At 37.0% G+C, this 21,287-nt stretch overlaps 1 protein-coding gene across 2 annotated transcripts in view; it reads right to left on the bottom strand.

The window, feature by feature from the left end:
- Positions 1-1,142: 1,142 nt before the first annotated feature.
- HLCS (holocarboxylase synthetase) overlaps positions 1,143-21,287 on the bottom strand; it is a 242,428-nt gene continuing 222,283 nt past the window's right edge. For both annotated transcript variants that reach the window (XM_036744985.1, XM_036744984.1), the window contains exons 8-11: positions 10,225-10,385; positions 5,865-5,979; positions 3,213-3,426; positions 1,143-2,495 (exon numbers count right to left, since the gene is read on the bottom strand). In XM_036744985.1, the coding sequence (XP_036600880.1) occupies positions 2,324-2,495; positions 3,213-3,426; positions 5,865-5,979; positions 10,225-10,385 (662 nt within the window). In that variant the 3' untranslated portion in view covers positions 1,143-2,323. The remainder of the gene's footprint in view (positions 2,496-3,212; positions 3,427-5,864; positions 5,980-10,224; positions 10,386-21,287) is intronic.

A 21,287-nucleotide genomic window follows, 5' to 3' on the forward strand; every position in this document is an offset into this window, starting at 1 on the left:
AGGATATAAAATGCCTATAACAATCACATTTTTAAAAAATCTAGTTCAGATGAGAGTGATTTAAAAAATTATTCTGGTTTTCTTGACGGTAACTGCGAAACACTGAAATGACCTTAATTCAGCTATTCTAAAAGACAGGATTAAAACAATAATTTCTTTGGTATATCAGAAGCAAAACCAATTTTATTAAAAAATGCAGCATTCAAGTAAAGTCTCTTTTGTCTCCTCGGACAATTCTGGACAGCCCATTTAAAAGCATAAAGGCAAAAGTATCAAAGTGTGTCTATGGACTGTAATGCTTCCATACTTCATTACTTTTCAAAAGTAAATTTAATAAAACATTTTTCCAAAGCAGAAATTTCCAAAATACTATCGCAGTTTAAACAAAATAAAATGAAACATGGTTTTCATTAAGTAACCCTCCCCAAAGAGATCAAAAATTAATGACAGCAATTCCAAGGGATGACTTGCTTCTTGTCATAAGGCTCAAGAAAAATATTCCTCACTACATAGACAGAAGATAGCTTGCTTTTTACTTCAGTGAAATTTCACAGACTACTTCTCAAAGGTGAGTCCAGTTTTGTAATTTAAGTGAAAGATTAAGAAAAAAACACAACTTGTGACAAATCCCCAAAGAAGCCATGTTGGGAAGATAGGTTTTGTTGCTGTTTTTACAAATTCCAAGTAAAACTTTGTTTAAAAAATCTGTGAGTCTTCTTTATATTAGATCTCCAGAGACTGGTTAACATAGCTAAATATGTCAATATTTCTTTGCTGAAAGGCTATCAAAGGCTATCTGTGTCTCACTGGTGTAGTTAGATTGTATGATGAAACTCCTAAGTAAGAATGGTGTAAAGCAAGTGTCACTACGCAATGAAGAGGTTTTGCACAGAGCTCTGAACTCTATCCCACTTTCTTTCCAATTGTTTCACCAAGACTGGTGGGGAAAGCTTAGACAAAAAGTTATAGTTGATAAGTAGCATGTATGATTTAAATGTTAAAGGCAGATAACAATTTCACGGGCAAGCATGGAGCATATCTGGAATAGAAAACATATGAAAAAAATGCTTCCTTTCTTTTGTTCTGTCTATATCAGATTCTTAGCATCTTTTAAAGCCTTAAAATAATTAACCAATACGGAGTCTAAATCAGCTCAAAGTTTTATTTCTTGACAATACAAAATGAGGGAGCAAGAAAGCCTACAATTTACAAACCAAATGCTGAGATAAGTCATTCAGTCCTGAATTAGAAGCTAATCTAACCCGTTAGCTTTTTAAAAATCTGTTCTTATTAGGATCCAGTGTATTTTCCACATTTCAAAGCTAGACTTAGAACTGTTTTTAGAAGGTCTCAATTCTCATTTAGAGTACAGGATGTCCCAAAAATCTCAGGCAATTCTGATTTCAATAGCTTAAAACTTCACTTATGAAACACCCTGGATAACACACACTCCCGAAGATGTGATTATACCACCATCAGACACTCTACTTTGTTGGTGTCTCCATGTCAACTTCACACACCACAAAACTCCTTTAAAGATCTTAAAAAAGATGTTAAAAAAAAGTTTGATCTTAAAAATTCACTCAACTCTTGAATCTGTAGTAAATTTCAATACATGAAACTTACACTCCCACTCTCCAAATAAATTCACTATAAATTACTGATTTTCCACTACATCTTCGATCTCTTTTCACACGTTAAATCTCTTTAGCCATTTAAGTATAACAAGTGACAATGAAATAATAAGCACCACCTCCGAAAAAATGTTTACTCTTTTTTTCTTAACAAAGAAATAAAAACAAATACCAAGTGTCAGCACATGTTCTCTTTGCAAAACATCTCCCTTGGTTGAGTAGAAAGGCTATTACCATCCCCCATAACTGAGCAATGACTCAAGACTGGAGGACTGTTGCTTTTCTTCTTTTTAAACGGAACAGTGGTGAGGTCTTTGGTATTGTGAAAATATCTAACCATTTCCCAATAAAAGCTACATGTGTCAATAAACACCAATTTAAATCTAAGAAGGGAAAGGCTGGTGACTCTTCTCAAAAGGAGGCAGAAATAAATGGTAAACAAAAAGTAACAAAAAGGCATGAGAAAAGTCACTAAAGAAGGAAAAAACCTCTAGCACCCACAATCCCAAACAGAGCTTCATGACTGGTGGGCTTAGGAAAGACCTACAAAATCAAATAGGAATGTATTTGCATGTGGTTGTGCACTTTCACCTTAAACAAATTTCAACTAGATCGGGCACACTGTGTCACTGTGATCATGACAGTTGAGTGCCGGACATAACAAGCAGCCATTTCACTGGCTCCCATGACTACTGTTTTTTGGGGATGATGAGGTTTCTCAGCATGTCAAAAGAGTTGCCATCTGGATGCACGGTCACAACATCTCCTCCTTCTTGATGAACTTGAAGGAAGCCAGAATCATCGACGCCAACAATCCATACCATTGGCCCCTCATCGCTTCCCAGACGGACTTGCTGACCGCTGTAGATCAAGAACAGTGGAGCTAATTATTAGGAAATATGATACAACACCTTAAGTTAAGTCATACAAAGGAATAAATCTTTGCAATCTGTATAAAACAAAACTATGCTACACAGTTATTTTGGAGGGGCTTAAGAGCTGAAATTTACCAGATTCTGTGAGATTTGAATTATTTTTATAACTAGTAAAATAAAGAGACCAATGAAAAATCCAAGACAAGAGTCATGAATCTCTTCTCCTAAAGCTGATGTTCAAGTTTTTATATATTATACAATAACGATTTTGATAACCTATCCTTTATTTCCTACACAATTAAAACTCTACTTGAAGATCTAAAATTTCTTTTTAATTCCAGTTTTGTTCTGTTCTAAAAATAAAATAGATAGGAAGAGGATTGAAAAAAATTTGTTTGAAAAAATTTGTTAGAATTTGTTTTAAAGAAGTTATTTAGAAAAAAAAAAGGTTTCAGTGTGAAAGCAGTTATGTGAGGGAGGGAAAACCTGCAGGTTAAACTGATTCTTATACTACTTCTGATTAATATTATTATGACTTTAAAAAACAAAGGTTTTATAAAATTACATTCTGGCTATTGTTTGAAATAAAGGGTTTTAAATATCCAGGTGAATGTTTATGAGGCTCATCAGAATTACCCTTTTATGAACCATTTCTCTGGCAATGTAGCTAAAAAAGGAAGCTTAAAGAAGGAATACCACCAACCTGTGCACCCAGTATTTATAATACAGAGGAAGAATTGCATTAGGTCCTTTATCCTGAAATGCATCTATCAGTCTCTCCAACACAGTTATTGTCCTTGCAATAAGATAATCCACACGGAACAGACTTAGATTTTTATTGTGTTTCTTATTATATTCTACGATGAGATCATTGATGCATATAGTAGGGTTGCTGTTATTCACATTAACGCCACAGCCTGAAACAACAATAAACAACAAATCAAAAGGAAGACACAAACAGCTCCTCATATTCTCAGGAAATCATTATTGGAAAATAAATGGTTTTACATTGAAATCAGTCGGAAAGATGATTTCTTTCCTCTCCCAAATGAGATTTTTAAGCATTACATTATCTTTCTTGCAATTCCTGCTTCTTTCCCCTTTGCCTGAGCCTACACAGCACTTTTTTTTTTACCCTGATCATCTGGAGAAGGACTTTCTGATGCCATCTTCCTTTTCATCTTTTTTTCCCCTTGATAATTGTCAGTCTGACTGGTCCTAATATCTCCTACTCATATTCACTGTTACTACTCACAAAACTCTTGTTGGAAAATGATAATTTGAGGCAGAAAATACAAAATGGATTCATCTTGAAACTGACACTGCTCATGATGGAGCAGGCAAACAGGTTTCTCAGCATCATTTCTGAGTGTAATTGATGTGGTGAAACCGAGAGCTCTAGAGCAGGCCAAATCTGACAGAAAACAAGGTCTTCAGTTATTTCTCCTATGTCACTGGAGCACACATTTGGAAGTGGAGACTTTTGCTAGAAAAGTAAAAGTAAATTGCTCAGTTGAAAAACCCAGTGAATTCAAACCTTGGTCACAGCATGACTTTATAATAGATTCCTTTTTGTTCCACTGTAACATCCTTTGGAAGTCTCCTATATCCCCCTGAGATCCCTGGCTATGAATGACAATAGTAATGTCCCACGTCAACCTTCTACGCAAACTTTGTTCTGATCTTCCTTTCCCTCCATCACTTGTTAGTGTTCTCGCCTTCCTTAAATCATTTACTTACTTACCTTTGTATATGTTTTATCCCTCAATAAAAGGTAAGCTTCTTGAGGGCAAAGAATGTTCTGGTCTGGTGTTTTTCTGCCCAGTGCTCATGAAGGGACATAGTGGGTTCTTGATAAAGGTGTCTGTTTAATTGAATTCAATTGGTATCAACCATAGATCACACTGACTTTTATCTCATGATTCTATAAACATTTTCTCTTTACTGGATTAGGAATGAAGTCCTGTTTGGTTCACCCCATGCTGGCCAACTTGAGAATCAAAGATGGAGAGAAAATGGCTTTTTCCAGATGCTGTGATGAGTTCTAGGCTGGTTCAAGGTGAAATAAGACATTCTCAGTTTACCTCACCTTATATACCTGCTGAGCCTGAATTTCACAGCAAGAACACAAGCATTATTTCATCATCAACCAGAACACAAATATTTGTGGTGCTGTTCTAAAGGAAAGTGTATCCAACCCATTTAATTAATATTTAGTCCATGTTAGAACTCGGATGATGTTAAAGATCACTAATGGGAACATCTTCTAACAATTACATAGTATACTTATTTAGTTTAAATAAACTATAATTTTTTGCAAATCTGCTTAGACAAAGTAGAATAAATGAGTTCTTATCCTGGCTCTGCCATTTACTAAGTGACCTTGAATAAGTCATTTAACTATTGAGGGCCACAGTTTCCTTATCTACAAGATGAAGGGGTTAGATTAGATGATCTCTAAATCCCCTTTTAGCTCCCAAAACTCCATGATTCTATCAAAGATAATGTTAACTGACTGGCTATGAGGAGAGCGAGGGAGAGGAAAGAATAAAGTATGATTCTAAGGCTGCCGAACCTACCTAGGTTGTAGAATGAATGTTCTCAACAAAATTAGGGCAGTTTGCAAGAGGCCTCTAGTAAGATCAGGTCTCCAAGAAGCTGACAGAACTCATATTTGGCATCACTTTCCTTGGCTCATCCCAAGATGATAGGTTATGATACACTCAGAAAATACTCTAGTTGGCTCCTATTTCAGTCCGTGATCAGAGGCTCTGGCCTTGGAAAGGGCCCTTGCAACAAGGGACTGGAAAACTGGGCATTCAAATATTATGAAGGGTTGAAACATTGAAGTAGAGCATGGAAGTTAGTTGCTTCCATATTCAGCAGTAAGTCCAGAGGAGGCCTCTGAATCCAGTCACCAAGAGGGTTAGTGATAGAAAAAAGATAAGAAGGAAATAGGGGGGCAGGACTTTGGTGACAGTGGCAAAGAGGCTTCTCTGGGGAAGGAGGACCCCAAATCAGACCCCAAGATGGGCTAGTGTTAAGATACCCACAAATATCTTTAGTGTGACAGCAACTTTGCTCCTGAACCCAGGCTCTTGGATTTCAAAGAATTGGATAAGTTATTTAGGAACTTCAAACTTCTTAAGTAATCTCCTAACTGACCCAGTCGTTTCTCATATCAGTATCTTAAGTATTCTGTAACCATGGTGATAAAAGAAAATAAAAGCTATAGACTAAATGGGATGATGACAAACTGAAAGTGGTCAATGCATGATCTATTTTTACTTTCCACTTGAAGATAATTTTAATATGTTATCTCCAAAACCGCTGGTAAAACAATATAAAAACTTACCAATAAGTATATAAAAAGTTGTTCCCACAAGTGTTGAGTTGACCAAAACTCCACCAAGCTTCATTTGATCACTGTAGTAGATATCATTGGGCCACTTTACTCGTAAGTTGATGTCCTACAGAAAAATTCACATATTAATCATAGGCTCTGGGACCTACTGTTCTCTCCTTCCCATAATCCAACATTAGGCTCAAGATACCTCATGGGACAACAGAGACAAAGACTTAGGAAAGTTATTTAGCGCCAACTGCAGTGTTTTCTTCCCTCGTCAAAATTCATTATGACTAAAAACAAAAACAACATAAAAGAAAGCAAATACAAAAACGAACCACTGAGACTACCCCTTGTGTTAGTGACAACATTTAAAATATTAAAATACTCATGAATTTGAACATTCCTTCCAAAGATGAACATCACTGCCTATCCTATTTGACTCTTGTCCAATACATTTGGTAAAGGAGATGTACCCAACATACTAAGGGCCTTCTTCCTTTTCTCATATCTTACAAATACTGACGGAACATTCAGTCTGCTCTATCATTCCTCTCTCTCACCATATGATCAGCCCATTTCCTTTTTCTATGATACATTTCCTTAACTCCCATTCTCCAAAGTTCCTTATTCACTATGTTACATCCGGCATATATTTATCACATGCCTCCTCACTGTACTGTGTAATATTAATTTTAAATTCTTTGGAGACTATTGAGTTCCATGTTTCACAGTCAAGTAATAACACAGGCAGACTACTGGTATTGAAAGAAAGATCTTTGTTTCTGGGAGAAATTTGGGGTCATTAAAGAAACTTTGCAATTTCCTGAAGGCAAGCCAGCCTGCTCTTCTCTGTGCCTGTGCTGAAGCTGTTTTTCCCTAATATCTAAAGTGTTTTGTCTCTCTCATGTGTTTCTCCTGAACTATACTTTCTCATATATTTCAGCCCATTTCAAAGACTGTGCATTTGTGTATTTTGGGATTGCTAATTTATTTATAGTTTTTTAATTTGCATGCTCGGTTTACTGATCATCTCTCCATTTTAATGTAAATTTTCAGAGATAGACATTTTCTTCTGAACTACTTTAACAGCAGCCTCTAAGTTTGGTATGTTGCCTTGTTGTTAATGTTAACTTTAACGTAATTATTTATTGGTTCTAGCATTTGTTCTTTGAACAATTATTCAGGATGCCATTACTTAGGCTCCATTATAGGTCTATATATTTTGCTTATGCTCCCTCTATGATTATTTTTATTGAATCATAATCTACAAAGAATATATTTATTATTTTTGCTTTTAATAAAATTTACAATGCCTTTACATCTTAGAAAATGATCAAGTTCTGTAAAGATACCACAGAATGCTAAAATATATTTGTATTCCTCAATAGTTGCACTCTGAAACAGTGATAGGGCAGTCAAATCTCATTTTTATAAAAATTTGTTCAGTTCTATATTTTTTTTTCTTGTTTTTATCTTCCTGTTGGATTTAACCAGCTCAGAAAGAAGAAAATTAAAGTCTCTTACTATTACTGCTTTCTTTCAATTTTGTTCTTATATATATATATTTGTGTATATATCTATAGATATACACACACATACATGTGCACGTGTCACATAAAAAATTTTATTGTTTATGGTGCCTATATATATGCATATAAGTATATAAGTATAATATGCTTTTCCTGTTTGTCTCTCTTGGCATTACCAATTTTTGTTGTTGCCTTACCTGAATCCATGTGATTAAAATTTATGGTTTTTAGAAGAACCTAAGCATGATGGATTTGATTCTATCCAATCATTTTCACTCTGAAGGTTTTAAATTATTATATATGTCATTATATGTTTTATGTGTATATACATATATGTTTTAAATTGTTTTTAATTAATTTAAAGCTATCTTTGCATTTGCTTTTAGTTTATTGGAAAATTTATCCATTCACATTTAAGGTTATAATTGTTAAGTTTGTATTTTCTTCCATTAAATATTATATGTATATATATGTATGTATGTATATTTCTCTATTTACCTATCCATCTATCTGCTTGCCTGCCTATCTACTTTGCTCCTTCCCCTGGGTTCTAAGTCAACACTCACTTAGGACAACTAAGAAGCACAAGGATATGCCAACCACTGGTGGCACCACTCCCTTCTCTCTCAGCCCTGGGCCACCCAAGAACTGGTCCCAAAAGGCTGGGCAGCAGAAAGGCCCACCACCATTCGGGCAACAAAGAAGAATTCTCAGGTAGTTGGGCAGAACAGGCACAAGACTACCATCAAAGGCAGGGCTCTGGGGGAACACAGGGCTCTCCTGCAGAGCCGAGCTAAAACATGCTGTACATCTTTTGATAACTATTGTCTTTCAGCTTATACAAACTGTTTTCCCATTTTTTGAATTGTTCCTTTTTAAGAACATTACAGTCATTTCCCCATATATACTCTATTGAACCCTTCCTTATAAAAAGCTAAATGGCTAAAGAAAGAGACTGACAAAGAACCCTAGGCCTACAGTGTCTCCAACATCCCATACCTCTCTTCTATCAAAAGGAAAGATATTCTTTGTTCTCTGGAACCAAAACTATTCATTGCAATGAATTTGTGTTTAGTTGTCTTTTAGTGTTAGTCACTATTAATTGCTCTTTTGGCTTGGCTTTCTTCATTCTTTATCATTTCATTCAAATCTTCCTAAATTTCTCTGAATTCTTCAACTAAATGACCTATAGCAGGGGTGAGGAACCTGTGGCCTTGGGGCCACATGTGGCCTTCTAGGTCCTCAAGTTCAGCCCTTTGACTGAATCCAAACTTCACAGAACAAATCCCCTTAATAAACAAATTCACAGGACAAATTCCATAAGCAAAAGGATTTGTTCTGTAAAACTTGGATTTAGTCTAAGGGCTGCACTTGAAGACCTAGAGGGTCACATATGGCCACAGGTTCCCCATCTCTGGTTCAGACCTAACCACATGAAAACAAACTAAAACAGCTTCGTTCCCCACTCCTGAATAACATCTCTTCCAGCTCTAAACCTATGAATCTGTGATCCTGCGCCAAACCGTCTTAAATTTTAGATTTTATTTTTGGTAAACATAAACCCACAGGATATAATGGACACTCGCATCTACTTATTAATTAAGCTCAGCTATAAAAATCATTTAAGTAATATGCATTTCAAACTTTTTTAAGCCACAAAGTTAAAGCAAGGTCAAGTTAAAAAAAATACCAACAACAACCAACATCCATTTCTGAGTGCAATATTTTATTGCTTTTCTCAAGTGCTAAACTCATTACTTTGTTCCATTTCTGCTAGTATTAAAATATTTACTCCTGCTATAAGATTTTATAGTCTCAGTTTTCAAAGTGAAAATTTACAGTCCAAGTTCTGAAGCCTGGATGTTAAGGCATGTAACTGAACACTTAGACTCCAGCAGCGCTACTGGGTGCTACAATAAATTTCATGTGTAAATGTGTATGTCATTGATTTGATATAATATAGGAAACATATGTCTGAGTTAACTACTTCTGTAAAATGCCAAAGTTTTACAAGTAGCAAATATTAGGAAATGGCAACATTGAAAGGGAGTTACATAAGGAGATGAAGATGATTGATTCTTCATTTGAACACTAATTTTCTCAAGGGACATACTCTTAATTGCTTGCCCCACAAATGACACAAGGGCATTTCAATCAAAAAATAAGTGCTAGGAAAAAAACTTTTTCTTACTGACCAAATGAAATTTTCCCAGTAAGATTCAGGAAGCAAGAAGGAAAAGAAGGTTTGTGGAACCAAGGGAAATTAGGAAGAAAGGAGGAAGTGTGTTATTCATTTTTTTTTTGACCTAGTCTTAGTCACATAATCGGACACAATGCATCTGGCAAAGACAATGTAGCAAGCAAATCCGTCTTAATAGCCAGAAAAATGGTCACATGTGAGCCTGGCTGCCAAAATCTCAGTCAGATACATGAAGGGTATTTTTCTTATGAATAGACTATGGTGAATAAAAGGTAGAGAATGAGAAATCTTTTCTCTAAGTCTATAAAACAAACTTATTTGTAAACCCCCCCCCCCCAAATCAGGCAAATAGCTTCCACCCAGCCCACTACTTAAAAAAAAGATGGTTTCCCATGGTTAGGAAGTCTGTGAAATCTGCAAAGCAGAACAGAGAAGGAATTCCAGGGAGTAAAGAGATCCTGTAAAGCCTGAGACAGCAGTGAGGCCAATAACACTAGCATGCACCAAGCTCCACCTCCTTTGATCTCTGTATAGATCAAATTTAGGGTATAAGTTGATCAAGTTTGAAAATTCATACTTAAAAAAATACTGAAAAATCCCTAAAAATGGACATACAAAAGTGGTTTAGAGCACGTGCCTGATACTCAGGAATGGATCGGACTGCCTCCACTACTGCCAGAGACATCAAGTGCTGAACATATGGAATCCTCTGCCCCAGATGAGAATACAGGGGAATGCAGATGTGTAAGGTAGAAAGAGAACATCCCAGAGGACTAAGCCAGACATTGCCACCACGACCTAGGGAGGAAAAGAACCATTAGGAAATGTATTGTTTTGATATACATACATACACACATAGGCTTCCCAATACACAGGTTTCTGTTTGTGCACACAACACATATACTTCAGCATTTTAATGATCTATAATCTCATCAGTATGGGTACTCCCTACACGATGGCTCTTCTTGCATATTGTCCCATCCTTTGCAATTCTTATCTTTGTCTTTCTTTAAAGTTAAGGATTTATCTGCATACTGAAGAAATATTCAACCATAGAAAGCACTGATTACCTAAAATACTTAGGAAATAAGATCTTCTGGTTAAATTGTCACTGCCACACTATGATGAGACATCAGAATAGGAAATCAAAGGCAGATTAAATTATGTGCTTACTAAAGGCAAGACATGATAGTAACATTTTTAGAAAGAATTTTCAGTAATAGCAATTGAAACCAAAATTTTCACTTAATCTTGAGTTCTGTACACATGTGCCTCACTACCACTGTACTTTAAGTTGATGTCTACTACTCCCCTCCCCCTGGACTCTGAGTGTATTTGTGGGAGAGTATGTCTCTAATGTTGGGGGAAATGCTTTGGAATTACTGTTCTTGCTATACTATTTGAGTTAACATCTTTGACAAAGCACTAAGTCTACTGGCTGATTGTTAAAAGAAAGCACACTGCTGGGGGCTTGTAAGCTAGTATTTAGCAAGCTAGCTGTCCACAGGATTACTCCTAGAATCTCGGAAGAAGCATAATCCAGGGATCATGACAGGGATGCAACCTGTCAGTGGCAGTGTGAGTTGAGTTAGTGAGCCCCAAAGGGAAGATATTACACTTCTATATGCACATGTTGTCTCTTCTATTAAAATGTAAGTTCCATAAGGATAGGAACTCTTCTGTTTTTTGTCTTTAGGCACTTGTAGTAGAGTACCTGGCTCACAGTAGGTGTGTAGTAAATGCTTGTTGACTGATGATTACTTTTTATAATGTTTCCTGTAAAGTGCCAGATGGCTCTCCAAAGAGACTCTAGAAGTTTGCAATTCCAACAACAATGAATGAGTATATCTGTTTCTCCACAGTCCCTCTAGCACTGAATTTTATTGCTTTTAATTGTTGTGTGAGGTAGCATACCTCTAAGTTGATTAGTGAATTTGAATTTTTCCAAGTATTTATTAACAATTGTTTCCATTTTTAATAATTGCCTATTCATATCCTGTGACTATTTTGCCAATGCGAATCTTCGTAGTTCCTCATGTAATTTAGACCTCAATTTAAAAAAACTACGTTATGCCAAAAAGGTTTTTTTAACCAAGCTTTCCTTTTTCTTTTGATTATATTGTTACAAGCATTTAAAAATTTTTAATGTGATTCAGCACATCTGTTTTATATCTAATAATTCCTTCTATTTGTTGAAAAACGGGGGAAAGTTATTTCTCTTCCACAATCAAGACAAGTATACCATTCCATTTTTTACATTCTTTATGTAGTTATTTTTCATAATTATGTCCATCAACAACTGGAACTTACTGAGGCATATAGTGTGGGATGTGCACCAAAATCCATCTCTTGTCAAGTGGTTAGACAGTTTTGCCAAGTATGTTAGTCAAAAACTGAAGAAAGGATTCATTATTATTTTCCATAAATTTGTCCAACATTAACCTTTTTTATATTTGCCTGGATGTCTGCACTCTCTTCTATTCTGCTCATCTATTTCTTTTTTATCTGTTGTGAGTTTTGATGCTGACCAGTTAGGATATATTTTAAAGGCTACATTTCTTTGGTAAAAGAAGAAATCAATAGCCGTCATAATCTAATATTTACTAGTTTACACAATGGGTAACTTTTCCAAAAGAGACTTTATTATTAATCACTTTTGGGAAGACTCTAGACATCATTCAAAACTAAGCTTTACTTAAGGAGGCTTTCCTGGAATAATTCCAGGTAGGGGCATAAAGAGTGAGAGTGTAAGGTAAAACTTGATTCATTTTCTTTGGTATTAGTATACCAAAATACTTCCCTAAGACTGAACCTAGTCCACTTGAACCTTAAGCCAGATCCTTTCGTGGGTAGAGGGGCCCACTGGGGCTGCAGGTGACATCTTGCTACAGGAATCTCCTCCCACTGGGTGACCAGCAGCCAAACATGCTAATTACTCTGGGTGTCTTGAGTTCATGACATAGCCACTAAGGATAGGAACATTAATCTCTCAAAATGAAAGAAACAGAATGCAGAAGAGACAGTTCATGACTTGAGATTGGGTCTCAGGCTCTCCTAGATAAATACATGCAATGGTTGCCATTGTATATATTCACCAAAAAGCTTTTGGGGAAGGGAAGGTGAAGAGAAATCTTATCCTTGCTGAAAGTCCAAGGGAGAGTTACTGGAGTTCCAAGGCACATATTCTAAAGAGGGGGAGAAAAAGGAAGAAGGATGTTTAGTCTTCTCCTTTTAGAGACTACAAGTAGCTCTTTCTTGCTTGGTCACAACTCTTAGTCACGAGGACTATGCAAGAGCTTCTGGTCACATATGTATTTTAGCAAGGGAAATTTGACATAAAGATTTTTTTTTTCCATTCTACCACACATCTTCTAACTCTAGTAGCATTAATTTTATCTGTGCCAATGCTTTTCAGTTTGATATAATAAAAACAATGCATCTATTTTATACTTTGAAATTACCTCTATCCTTTGTCAGAATTAAGAATACATGTTCTACCCATAGCTATGGGAGACAGATCATCTGTTTCTAATTATTTTTATAATACAATTCCCCTCCCCCACCTCCCATTTGCTTCAAAATCTCCTCCCTGGCTCCACGCTCTCCTACTTCCCCGGGTGCCAGACGTCCCTATGAGTTCCAGCTTTGTTCCACCTGAGGTAGGGTAAGTAGATTTTTCAAGCATCAAATCCCCCAGATCACACCCAGAGTAAAGTCCTCTCTTTACCTATGGAGTAATGAAACATTCATCAGTGGAACCCCCTCCCACCACCGAAGAAAAGCCTCCTTCCTCCCAACCCCTTTTTCAATCCTTCCCTCCTCCTGCTCACTCACTCACCTAAAGGCTCTTCTCTTTCTGAGAACACAGGGTCATCTCCTCGTGACTGCTAGCCCTAGATTTGACCCCAGCACATCATACATTCCTCTATATCCTCCTGCTCCCCTCCATCTTTTTATGTACCCTCCCATGTTGTAGTGTAGTCCCCCCCCCAAAAAAAAACCAATTCAGGGAGCAACAAGGTGGCATAGTGAGTAGAGCACCAGCCCTGGAGTCAGGAGGACCTGAGTTCAAATCTGGCCTCAGACACTTGACACACTTACTAGCTAAGTGACCTCAGGCAAGTCGCTTACCCCCAATTGCCCTTCCTTCCCCCCTCCAAAAAATCATCCATAGGCAAGGTGTTTCTAAGTTGTGCTCATAATAACCTAGGCCTGTCTCTTCACTGTTACTTCCATAAGACTTTGGCCTTCACCGGTATCTTATATTTAGAAAGAATTTTCTTACTGGCTTCTCTGCTTTCACCCTGTTGCTGTGGCTATCTCTGGCTGCTGCATTTATTAACTCCTCTTGCATTTTTGTTGTTTGGGGGTGTTTAAGAAGCAAATAGTTTTTAAAATTCTGGTTTTCTTCCTAAAAATATTTCAAGTCACTTTGAGCTGTATCTTGAGATCAATGGTTCTTCAGAATCTATTATCCACTTTCTGGTGGGTGTAGAATAGTCATGTTGCTTTTTAAATTTTGTTTCCTTTGTATTTTAAGGTCTTTCTCCTGATCACTTGCAGAACCTGTTTCTGAATTAAACTGCTAAATTTAAACACTTATGTGTCTTGGAGTTTGCAGTCCTTGGGTCTTCCCCTCAACCTACTCCCAGGAGGTAATTTTTGCATTTGTTTGACTGATATTTCATTTTCTATGTTGAGAAGTTCTGGACACTTCTCTTCAATTATTTTCTACACTGTGGTTTAAAGTTTTTGTCCTGTTGCATTCTTCTATGAGAACTTTAACCATGGTTATCTCTCTGCATCCTGTCTGAGAAATGAGTGTGTTTTTCTTGCAAACTGAGTTTATTTTCTTTTAAGGGTTTTTTTGTGTTGTTCCGTTTTTTGCTTTTATTCTGGATTGCCCTTCACTTCTGTATATTTGCATTCCCAATCCATTGTTCTTCCTTTTGTTACCCTGGTGAGACTACTGGCCAAAGATTCCAGTTTTTCTATTCTGTTCATTATATTTGGTATGCAGGCCACAAACTCTGCTTTCATAATTCTCATTTCTCTTTTGAACCACTATGAATAGCACTTTGTGGTTCCATGTTCTCATATTCTACAGAGCTCTCTGTGTCCTCAAGTGCTGGATCACTTTCCTTTATTTTCTAGTATTTTTTCACAGATGCCTGAACTTGTTTATTAGATCTGGAAACAAGTTGTTAATTTTGTTCCTGTTGATTTACCTACTTATGTTCAAGATCTTTGAGTTTTCTTCTTCCTGATATCTTTGGTAATTTCAGCATTCCCCCCGCCCCCCACCTTTATTTCCTCTATTAACTTCCTGACTCTTCTTTCTGATGATGCTTTCCTTGAGAGCTGGCTCTCAAAGCATCTCAGCCTCCTCCATCACTGGATAATTCATGATTTACCATCTTAGATCTCTTGCCCTGAGACTTTTGGGAGGTCAGAACTGACCAGAGCTCGATGCTGGGCTCTTTCCCCTAGGCTTAGAGAAGTGCTACATAGCACCACCCTCTACTTACCCCTGACTCTGGCCACACACAGAGTATCTTGTCCTGGTGTCCTTTCCCACTCATTCTGGACAGTTTAAAGAGATGCCATTCAAAGCCTGCTTGCTGCTTTGGAGTTGTGGCCCCGAGTAGGCTTTTGCACCTGAAGTGCTACTGCCTGCCATGCTATCTGTCTTTGCTTGAGTAAGCTCCCAGAGCCTGGAGCTGGAGTCTCCATGGCATTGAAAAGAGAAAGGGGGACCAAAGTGTGGGGTTGGGCTTCATTGCAAGGCCCAACCAATGTGCCTACTAGTGTCCTTGGGTCTATTAGTATAGCCTCGCTGTTGCTGGTATGGGAGGTAGAGGAAGGGTGCTGACTGAGCTCAGAGTCAGTTAATGGATTTCTTCAATTTTTTTACCTGATTTTGGGTGTCCTAGACCAAGGAGATAGCTGAATTGCTTTTTCTTTGGTACATCATTTCTGTTTTGAAGACATCTGAGAAATTGTGGAGGCCAGAAAAAAAAGTATCTAGTCTTCCATCTTGCTATTCACATGACTCTGATATGAACTTTAATATTATAACACTGGGTACCCATTTAGAATGTACGATGGACTATGACAGGGGTGGGGAACCTGCAGCCTCGAGGCCACATGTGCCCCTCTAGGTACTCAAGTGCAGCCCTTTGACTGAATCCTAACAATTTGTTGTGTGAAGTTTGAATTCAGTCAAAGGGCTGCACTTGAGGACCTAGGCAGCCATATGTGGCCTCGAGGCCACAGGTTCCCCTACCCTAGTCTACTCTAAGGTGTTGGTCTAAGCCTAGTTTCTGCCAGAGTACTTTCAAAGTTTCCCAGTAGCATTTTTTTTAAAGCAAGTTATTTCCAAGGTAATTTATGCTTTCCAGTTTATCTAATAGTGGGCTATGGAGTTCCATTGTTTCTAATTCTCCCTTGTCTAGTCTGTTCCACAGACCTACCTTTCTATTTTTAAACCAGTACCAGATGAATCTGATGACTAATATAGTTTGAGGTCTGGAAGTACTATTCCCCTTTTGTCCCTACCTTTAGTCAATCAATTCCTGGATATTCTGGATATTTTGTTTTTCCAAATGAATCGTTATTTTATCAAGTTCTACAAATTATCCCTTTGATGATTCATTTGGTATAGCATTAAAAAAAGTAAATTCACTTACTTAGATTTTGTTATTTTTATTACACTGGCTTTTAGTTTATCATTTCTATAGTTTTTGTTTCTATTTTATCTATTCCTTCTTAAATTTTTAATATCTCCTCTTTTGTGCTTATTTTAGCTTTGTTGGCTTTCTAATTTTTAAAAAATGAGTTTTAGTTAATTAATCCCCTCTTTTTCTATTTTGTTCGTGTATGTTTGTGGGGATACGAATTTTCCCAAGTACCGTTTTAGTTGCATTCCAGAAATTTTGGTGTGTTTTCTCATCACTGCAATTTTCTTTCACATAATTATTATTTCTGATTTGTTCCTAGACTGGCTCATTACTTAGGATTTCATTTTAAGTCTCCATTTGGGTCTGTGTCTTTTGTTTGCGCTCCTTGAACCAATTACTATTTTTATTGTGTTATAGTCTAGAAAGGATGTATTCACTATATCTGCCTTTTTATATTTGTTGGCAATATCTCTGACCCCTAAGTACATAGTGAATTTTTATAAAATTTCCATGTGATGCTGAGAAATACATATATTCTTTGGCATTCCCATTTAGAAGTCATAAGTCTTTTAGCTAGTTTCTCCAGTATTTTGTTCAATTTTATATTTTTCTCTCTTATCTTTATATTATACTTATTCAAAACTGAGAGAAGGCCACTGAAATTTTTGTCCCTATTGTGTCACTTTCCCTCTCTTTTGGAAGCTCAGTTAATGTTTCCTTTTTTAATTTAGATGCTAAGGTAACTGGAGAAAATAAGTTGATTACTGATATTGGCTTATTGTCTATGGTTCTTTTCAGTATAATGGAGTTTCCTTTTTTTAAAATAACACTCTTAAATGTTTTTAGTATTTATTTTTGCTTTATCTAATAGCATGACTGCAACTTTGGTTTTTTGGATTCACTTGTTACATGGTAAATTTTTTACACTCCCTCGTTTTAATATTTTGCATATATTTGTTTTGTAACTATTTCTTGTAAGCAATAGATCATCAGGTTTTGTTTTATTATCCAATTTGTCAATTTTTTTCATTTTATTTGATAGTTTAAAAATTCACATGTAAAGTTGTGAGCATGATATAAAAGACAGAGCTCTAGCCCAAGAGTCAAGAAGACCAGAATCTAAATTCAGCTTTGAGCATTTACTGTTTGACCTTTGGCAGGTCACAGGCTATATGCCTCAGTTTCCCCATCTTTAAAAGAGGGTAATACCTCATGAGGCTGTTGTGAGGATCAAATGAGATAATATAAAATGTGTAGCACTGGAACCTACTAAGCACTTAATAATTGCTTATTTCCTTCCCCTCTTTCATTTGTCTCTAATTTTGTTTTCCCCAGACTAGGATATCCCCCCTTTCCACAGTAAATGCAGCACAATGATTCTTCAGTTATTTTAGCTCAACTTATTTTAAGGTAAATCTATTTCTATCAGCTTTCTTCCCCTCACTCTCAACCTCTACCTCCTTTTTGTTAATTATCCCTTTCTATAGTTTTAGAGTTTTGCTTATTAGTTCTTTTATCTTGATTATTTTTATCTAGGTATTTAATTCTTCCCTCTTTTTTTCTCATAGGTAATCAAGTATAATCCCTGCTCCTCTCCTCCCCTTCAACTTATTTTGCTCATTAGTTTTTCACATTTCATTTTCCGTACCTTTTTCTAAAAATTTTTTTCTTTCTCTTACTATCTTCCCTTTTCATCCATCTCAGTCTCTTACTCTTTGACTCATACTTAATCCTTCTGTAAAATGTCCCTCTGTCCTCTGTAAAATGAAATTAATACTTCTGAGATAGCTATTTTGGTTTTCTTCTTCTATAGAATTTGTTATTTCCTTATAGATCTTGCTCTGTCCCTTTTTTCTGCTATGCCTCAATCTTAGAAAAATACAAATCACTTCAGATAAGAGATAGTGTATCATCTTGTGATTGTAATCTTCCTGTGTTCCTGATTGTGGAGTTCATTATTGAACTTTGCCTTACCCTTGATAATTCTGTTTTCTCATTCACCTCAAAATCTCTTCCCGGAATCCATGTTCTCCTACTCTTCTGGATGTCACTTGCTGAGAGGAGCTCTGATTACCTTTCTCCTGAGGCAGGATGAGTGGTCTAATTACCAAATTCCTGCAGAAGATATCTCTCATTTTTATAGAATAAATCTCCCTTTATCGGATGCTCCCATAGGAGCATTCAGTAGTGCTGTATACCCTTCTACCACTAAAGCAATATTTTCTCCTTCTTCATCCCTCACTTTGCCTCCTTACCCATTATCCTTGAGGTTCTCTTCTTCCTGAGAGGGTACAGGTATTATTTTCCCTTCACTGTAAGTGTGTGGCTTGATCAGAGTTCATGGTCTATTTCCCTCCCTCTCTTCCTCCCTTTTATGCACTCTCCCATTCTGTAAATTAGTTTAAACAACAACAAGATTGATTCACCTGTAGGTTGAGTTCTGTGAGTTTTAGTCCCTAATTTTGCAGTACTGTTTCTCCACCCATCACTTCTATTTGATTTTTGCTTTCACCCTAGTCTCCTCATCCATTTAGAAAGAAATCTCTTAATGGTGACTTTGTAGTTATTTTGTTGTTGTCCTTGGTTGCTGTATTTGCTTATCCTTCTTGTATTTCTATTGTTTGGAGCAAACAGTTTCTTCAGGTCTGCTTTTCTTTCTAGGAATTTTTTCAATTTTCTCTTTTTTATTGAATGTCCATCTTTTTCCATTTATGGCTACTTTCCAATGTGCAAGCTAATAATGAGCTCCTTTGCCCTTTGGAATACATTATTCAGTTCCTGACTGATTCCAATGAATGCAAAATAATCTTGTTATTCAAATACCTTGTGTTTTTCAAATTTCTTTTCCTTTATATGTGATTGCTGCATTGCTTGAAAATTTGTTGTTGTTTGTCAATGGAACTGTTAAATGTATCCACTTGGTGTCTTGAAATTTGCAGCATTACAATTTGTTTATCTGCCTCCTGCATCTGTGGAATCTTTCAACTGATACTTTGCTTTTTGTTTTGTTTTGGTTCCAGGAACATATTCATTAAGAATATTAAGAAAAGAGGGGCAGAGCCAAGATGGCAGCTGGAGAGCAGGGACTTGCCTAAAGCTCTCCCCCAGGAACCTCCAAACATCTATAAAAATGGCTCTGAACAAATTCTAGAACTGCAGAACCCACGAAATAGCAGAGGGAAGCAGGGCTCCAGCCCAGGATGGCCTGGATGGTCGCTGGGTAAGGTCTGTCACACAGAACTGGGAGCAGAGCAGAGCCCAGCGTGGGCTGCACCAGGACCAAACAGACCAGGACCCGGACAGAACAGGCCTTAGGGCCCTGAATCAGTGAGCTGTGGCAGTTACCAGACTTCTCAACCCACAAACACCAAAGACAACAGAGAAGGTTATTGAGGGAAAAACTTCAGGGACAGAGTGAAAGGAGTTCACAGTTCAGCCACCACCCTGGGCAGCAGAGGTAGTGCAGCAATGAGGCTGCTTCCAGAGCTACAGCTACAGTTGCTTCCAGCCCCAAGCCCACCTAGTGGGAAGAATTAAGTGGTGGATCAGAGCAGGAGTGCAGAGCCTGCTTAGATCTGGGTTGGCGGTTCTTGGGGGAAGAGGAGCACTGGTGTGGCAGAGCTTGCTGTGTAGAAATAGCTCTGAAAACAACAGCACAGCCCCTCAAGCTTGGGACAAAGTACTCTCTACTCTACAAGCAGTCATACCCTGCTGAAAAACTCAAGAGTCAAGTGGTTGGCTGGGAACATGGCCAGGAAGCAAAAATGCTCTCAGATTAAGACTCAGACTTTGGAATCTTTCTTTGGTAACAAAGAAGACCAAAACATACAGCCAGAAGAAGTCAACAAAGTCAAAGAGCCTACAACAAAAGCCTCCAAGAAAAACATGAACTGGTCTCAGGCCATGGAAGAACTCAAAAAAGGGTTGGAAAAGCAAGTAAGAGAAGTATAGGAAAAATTGGGAAGAGAAATGAGAGTGATGCGAGAAAACCATGAAAAACAAGTCAATGACTGGCTAAAGGAAACCCCCAAAAATACTGAAGAAAACAACACTTTAAAAAAATAGACTAACTCAAATGGCAAAAGAGCTCCAAAAAGACAATGAGGAGAAGAATGCCTTGAAAGGCAGAATTAGCCAAATGGAAAAGATGGTCCAAAAGACCACTGAAGAAAATACTACCTTAAAAAGTAGATTGGAGCAAGTGGAAGCTAGTGACTTGATGAGAAATCAAGATATTATAAAACAGAACCAAAGGAATGAAAAAATGGAAGACAATGTGAAATATCTCATTCGAAAAACCACTGACCTGGAGAACAGATCCAGGAGAGAAAGCTTAAAAACTACTGGACTACCTGAAAGCCATGATCAAAAAAAGAGCCTAGATATCATCTTTCAAGAAATTATCAAGGAAAACTGCCCTGATGTTCTAGAGCCAGAGGGTAAAATAGAAATTGAAGAATCCACAGATCACCTCCTCAAACAGATCCCAAAAAGAAATCTCCTAGGAATATTGTCACTAAATTCCAGAGCTCCCAGATCAAGGAGAAAATACTGCAAGCAGCCAGAAAGAAACAATTTGAGTATTGTGGAAACACAATCAGGGTATCACAAAATCTAGCAGCTTTTACATTAAGGGATTGAAGGGCTTGTAATAGGATATTCTGGAGGTCAATGGGGCTAGGATTAAAACCAAGAATCACCTACCCAGCAAAACTGAGTATCATGCTCCAAGGCAAAATATGGAATTTCAATAAAATAGAGGACTTTTAAGCTTTCTCAGTGAAAAGACCAGAGCTGAATAGAAAATTTGACTTTCAAACACAAGAATCAAGAGAAGCATGAAAAGGTAAACAAAAAAGAGAAATCCTAAGGAACTTACTAAAGTTTAACTGTTTTGTTTACATTCCTACATGGAAAGATGATGTGTATAATTCATGAGACTTCAGTATTAGGGTAGCTGAAGGGAATATACATACATACATACATACATATATAGATATAGATATAGATATATAGACAG

Source organism: Trichosurus vulpecula, chromosome 2 (genome assembly GCF_011100635.1).
Source record: "Trichosurus vulpecula isolate mTriVul1 chromosome 2, mTriVul1.pri, whole genome shotgun sequence".
Taxonomy (NCBI): Eukaryota; Metazoa; Chordata; class Mammalia; order Diprotodontia; family Phalangeridae; genus Trichosurus; species Trichosurus vulpecula.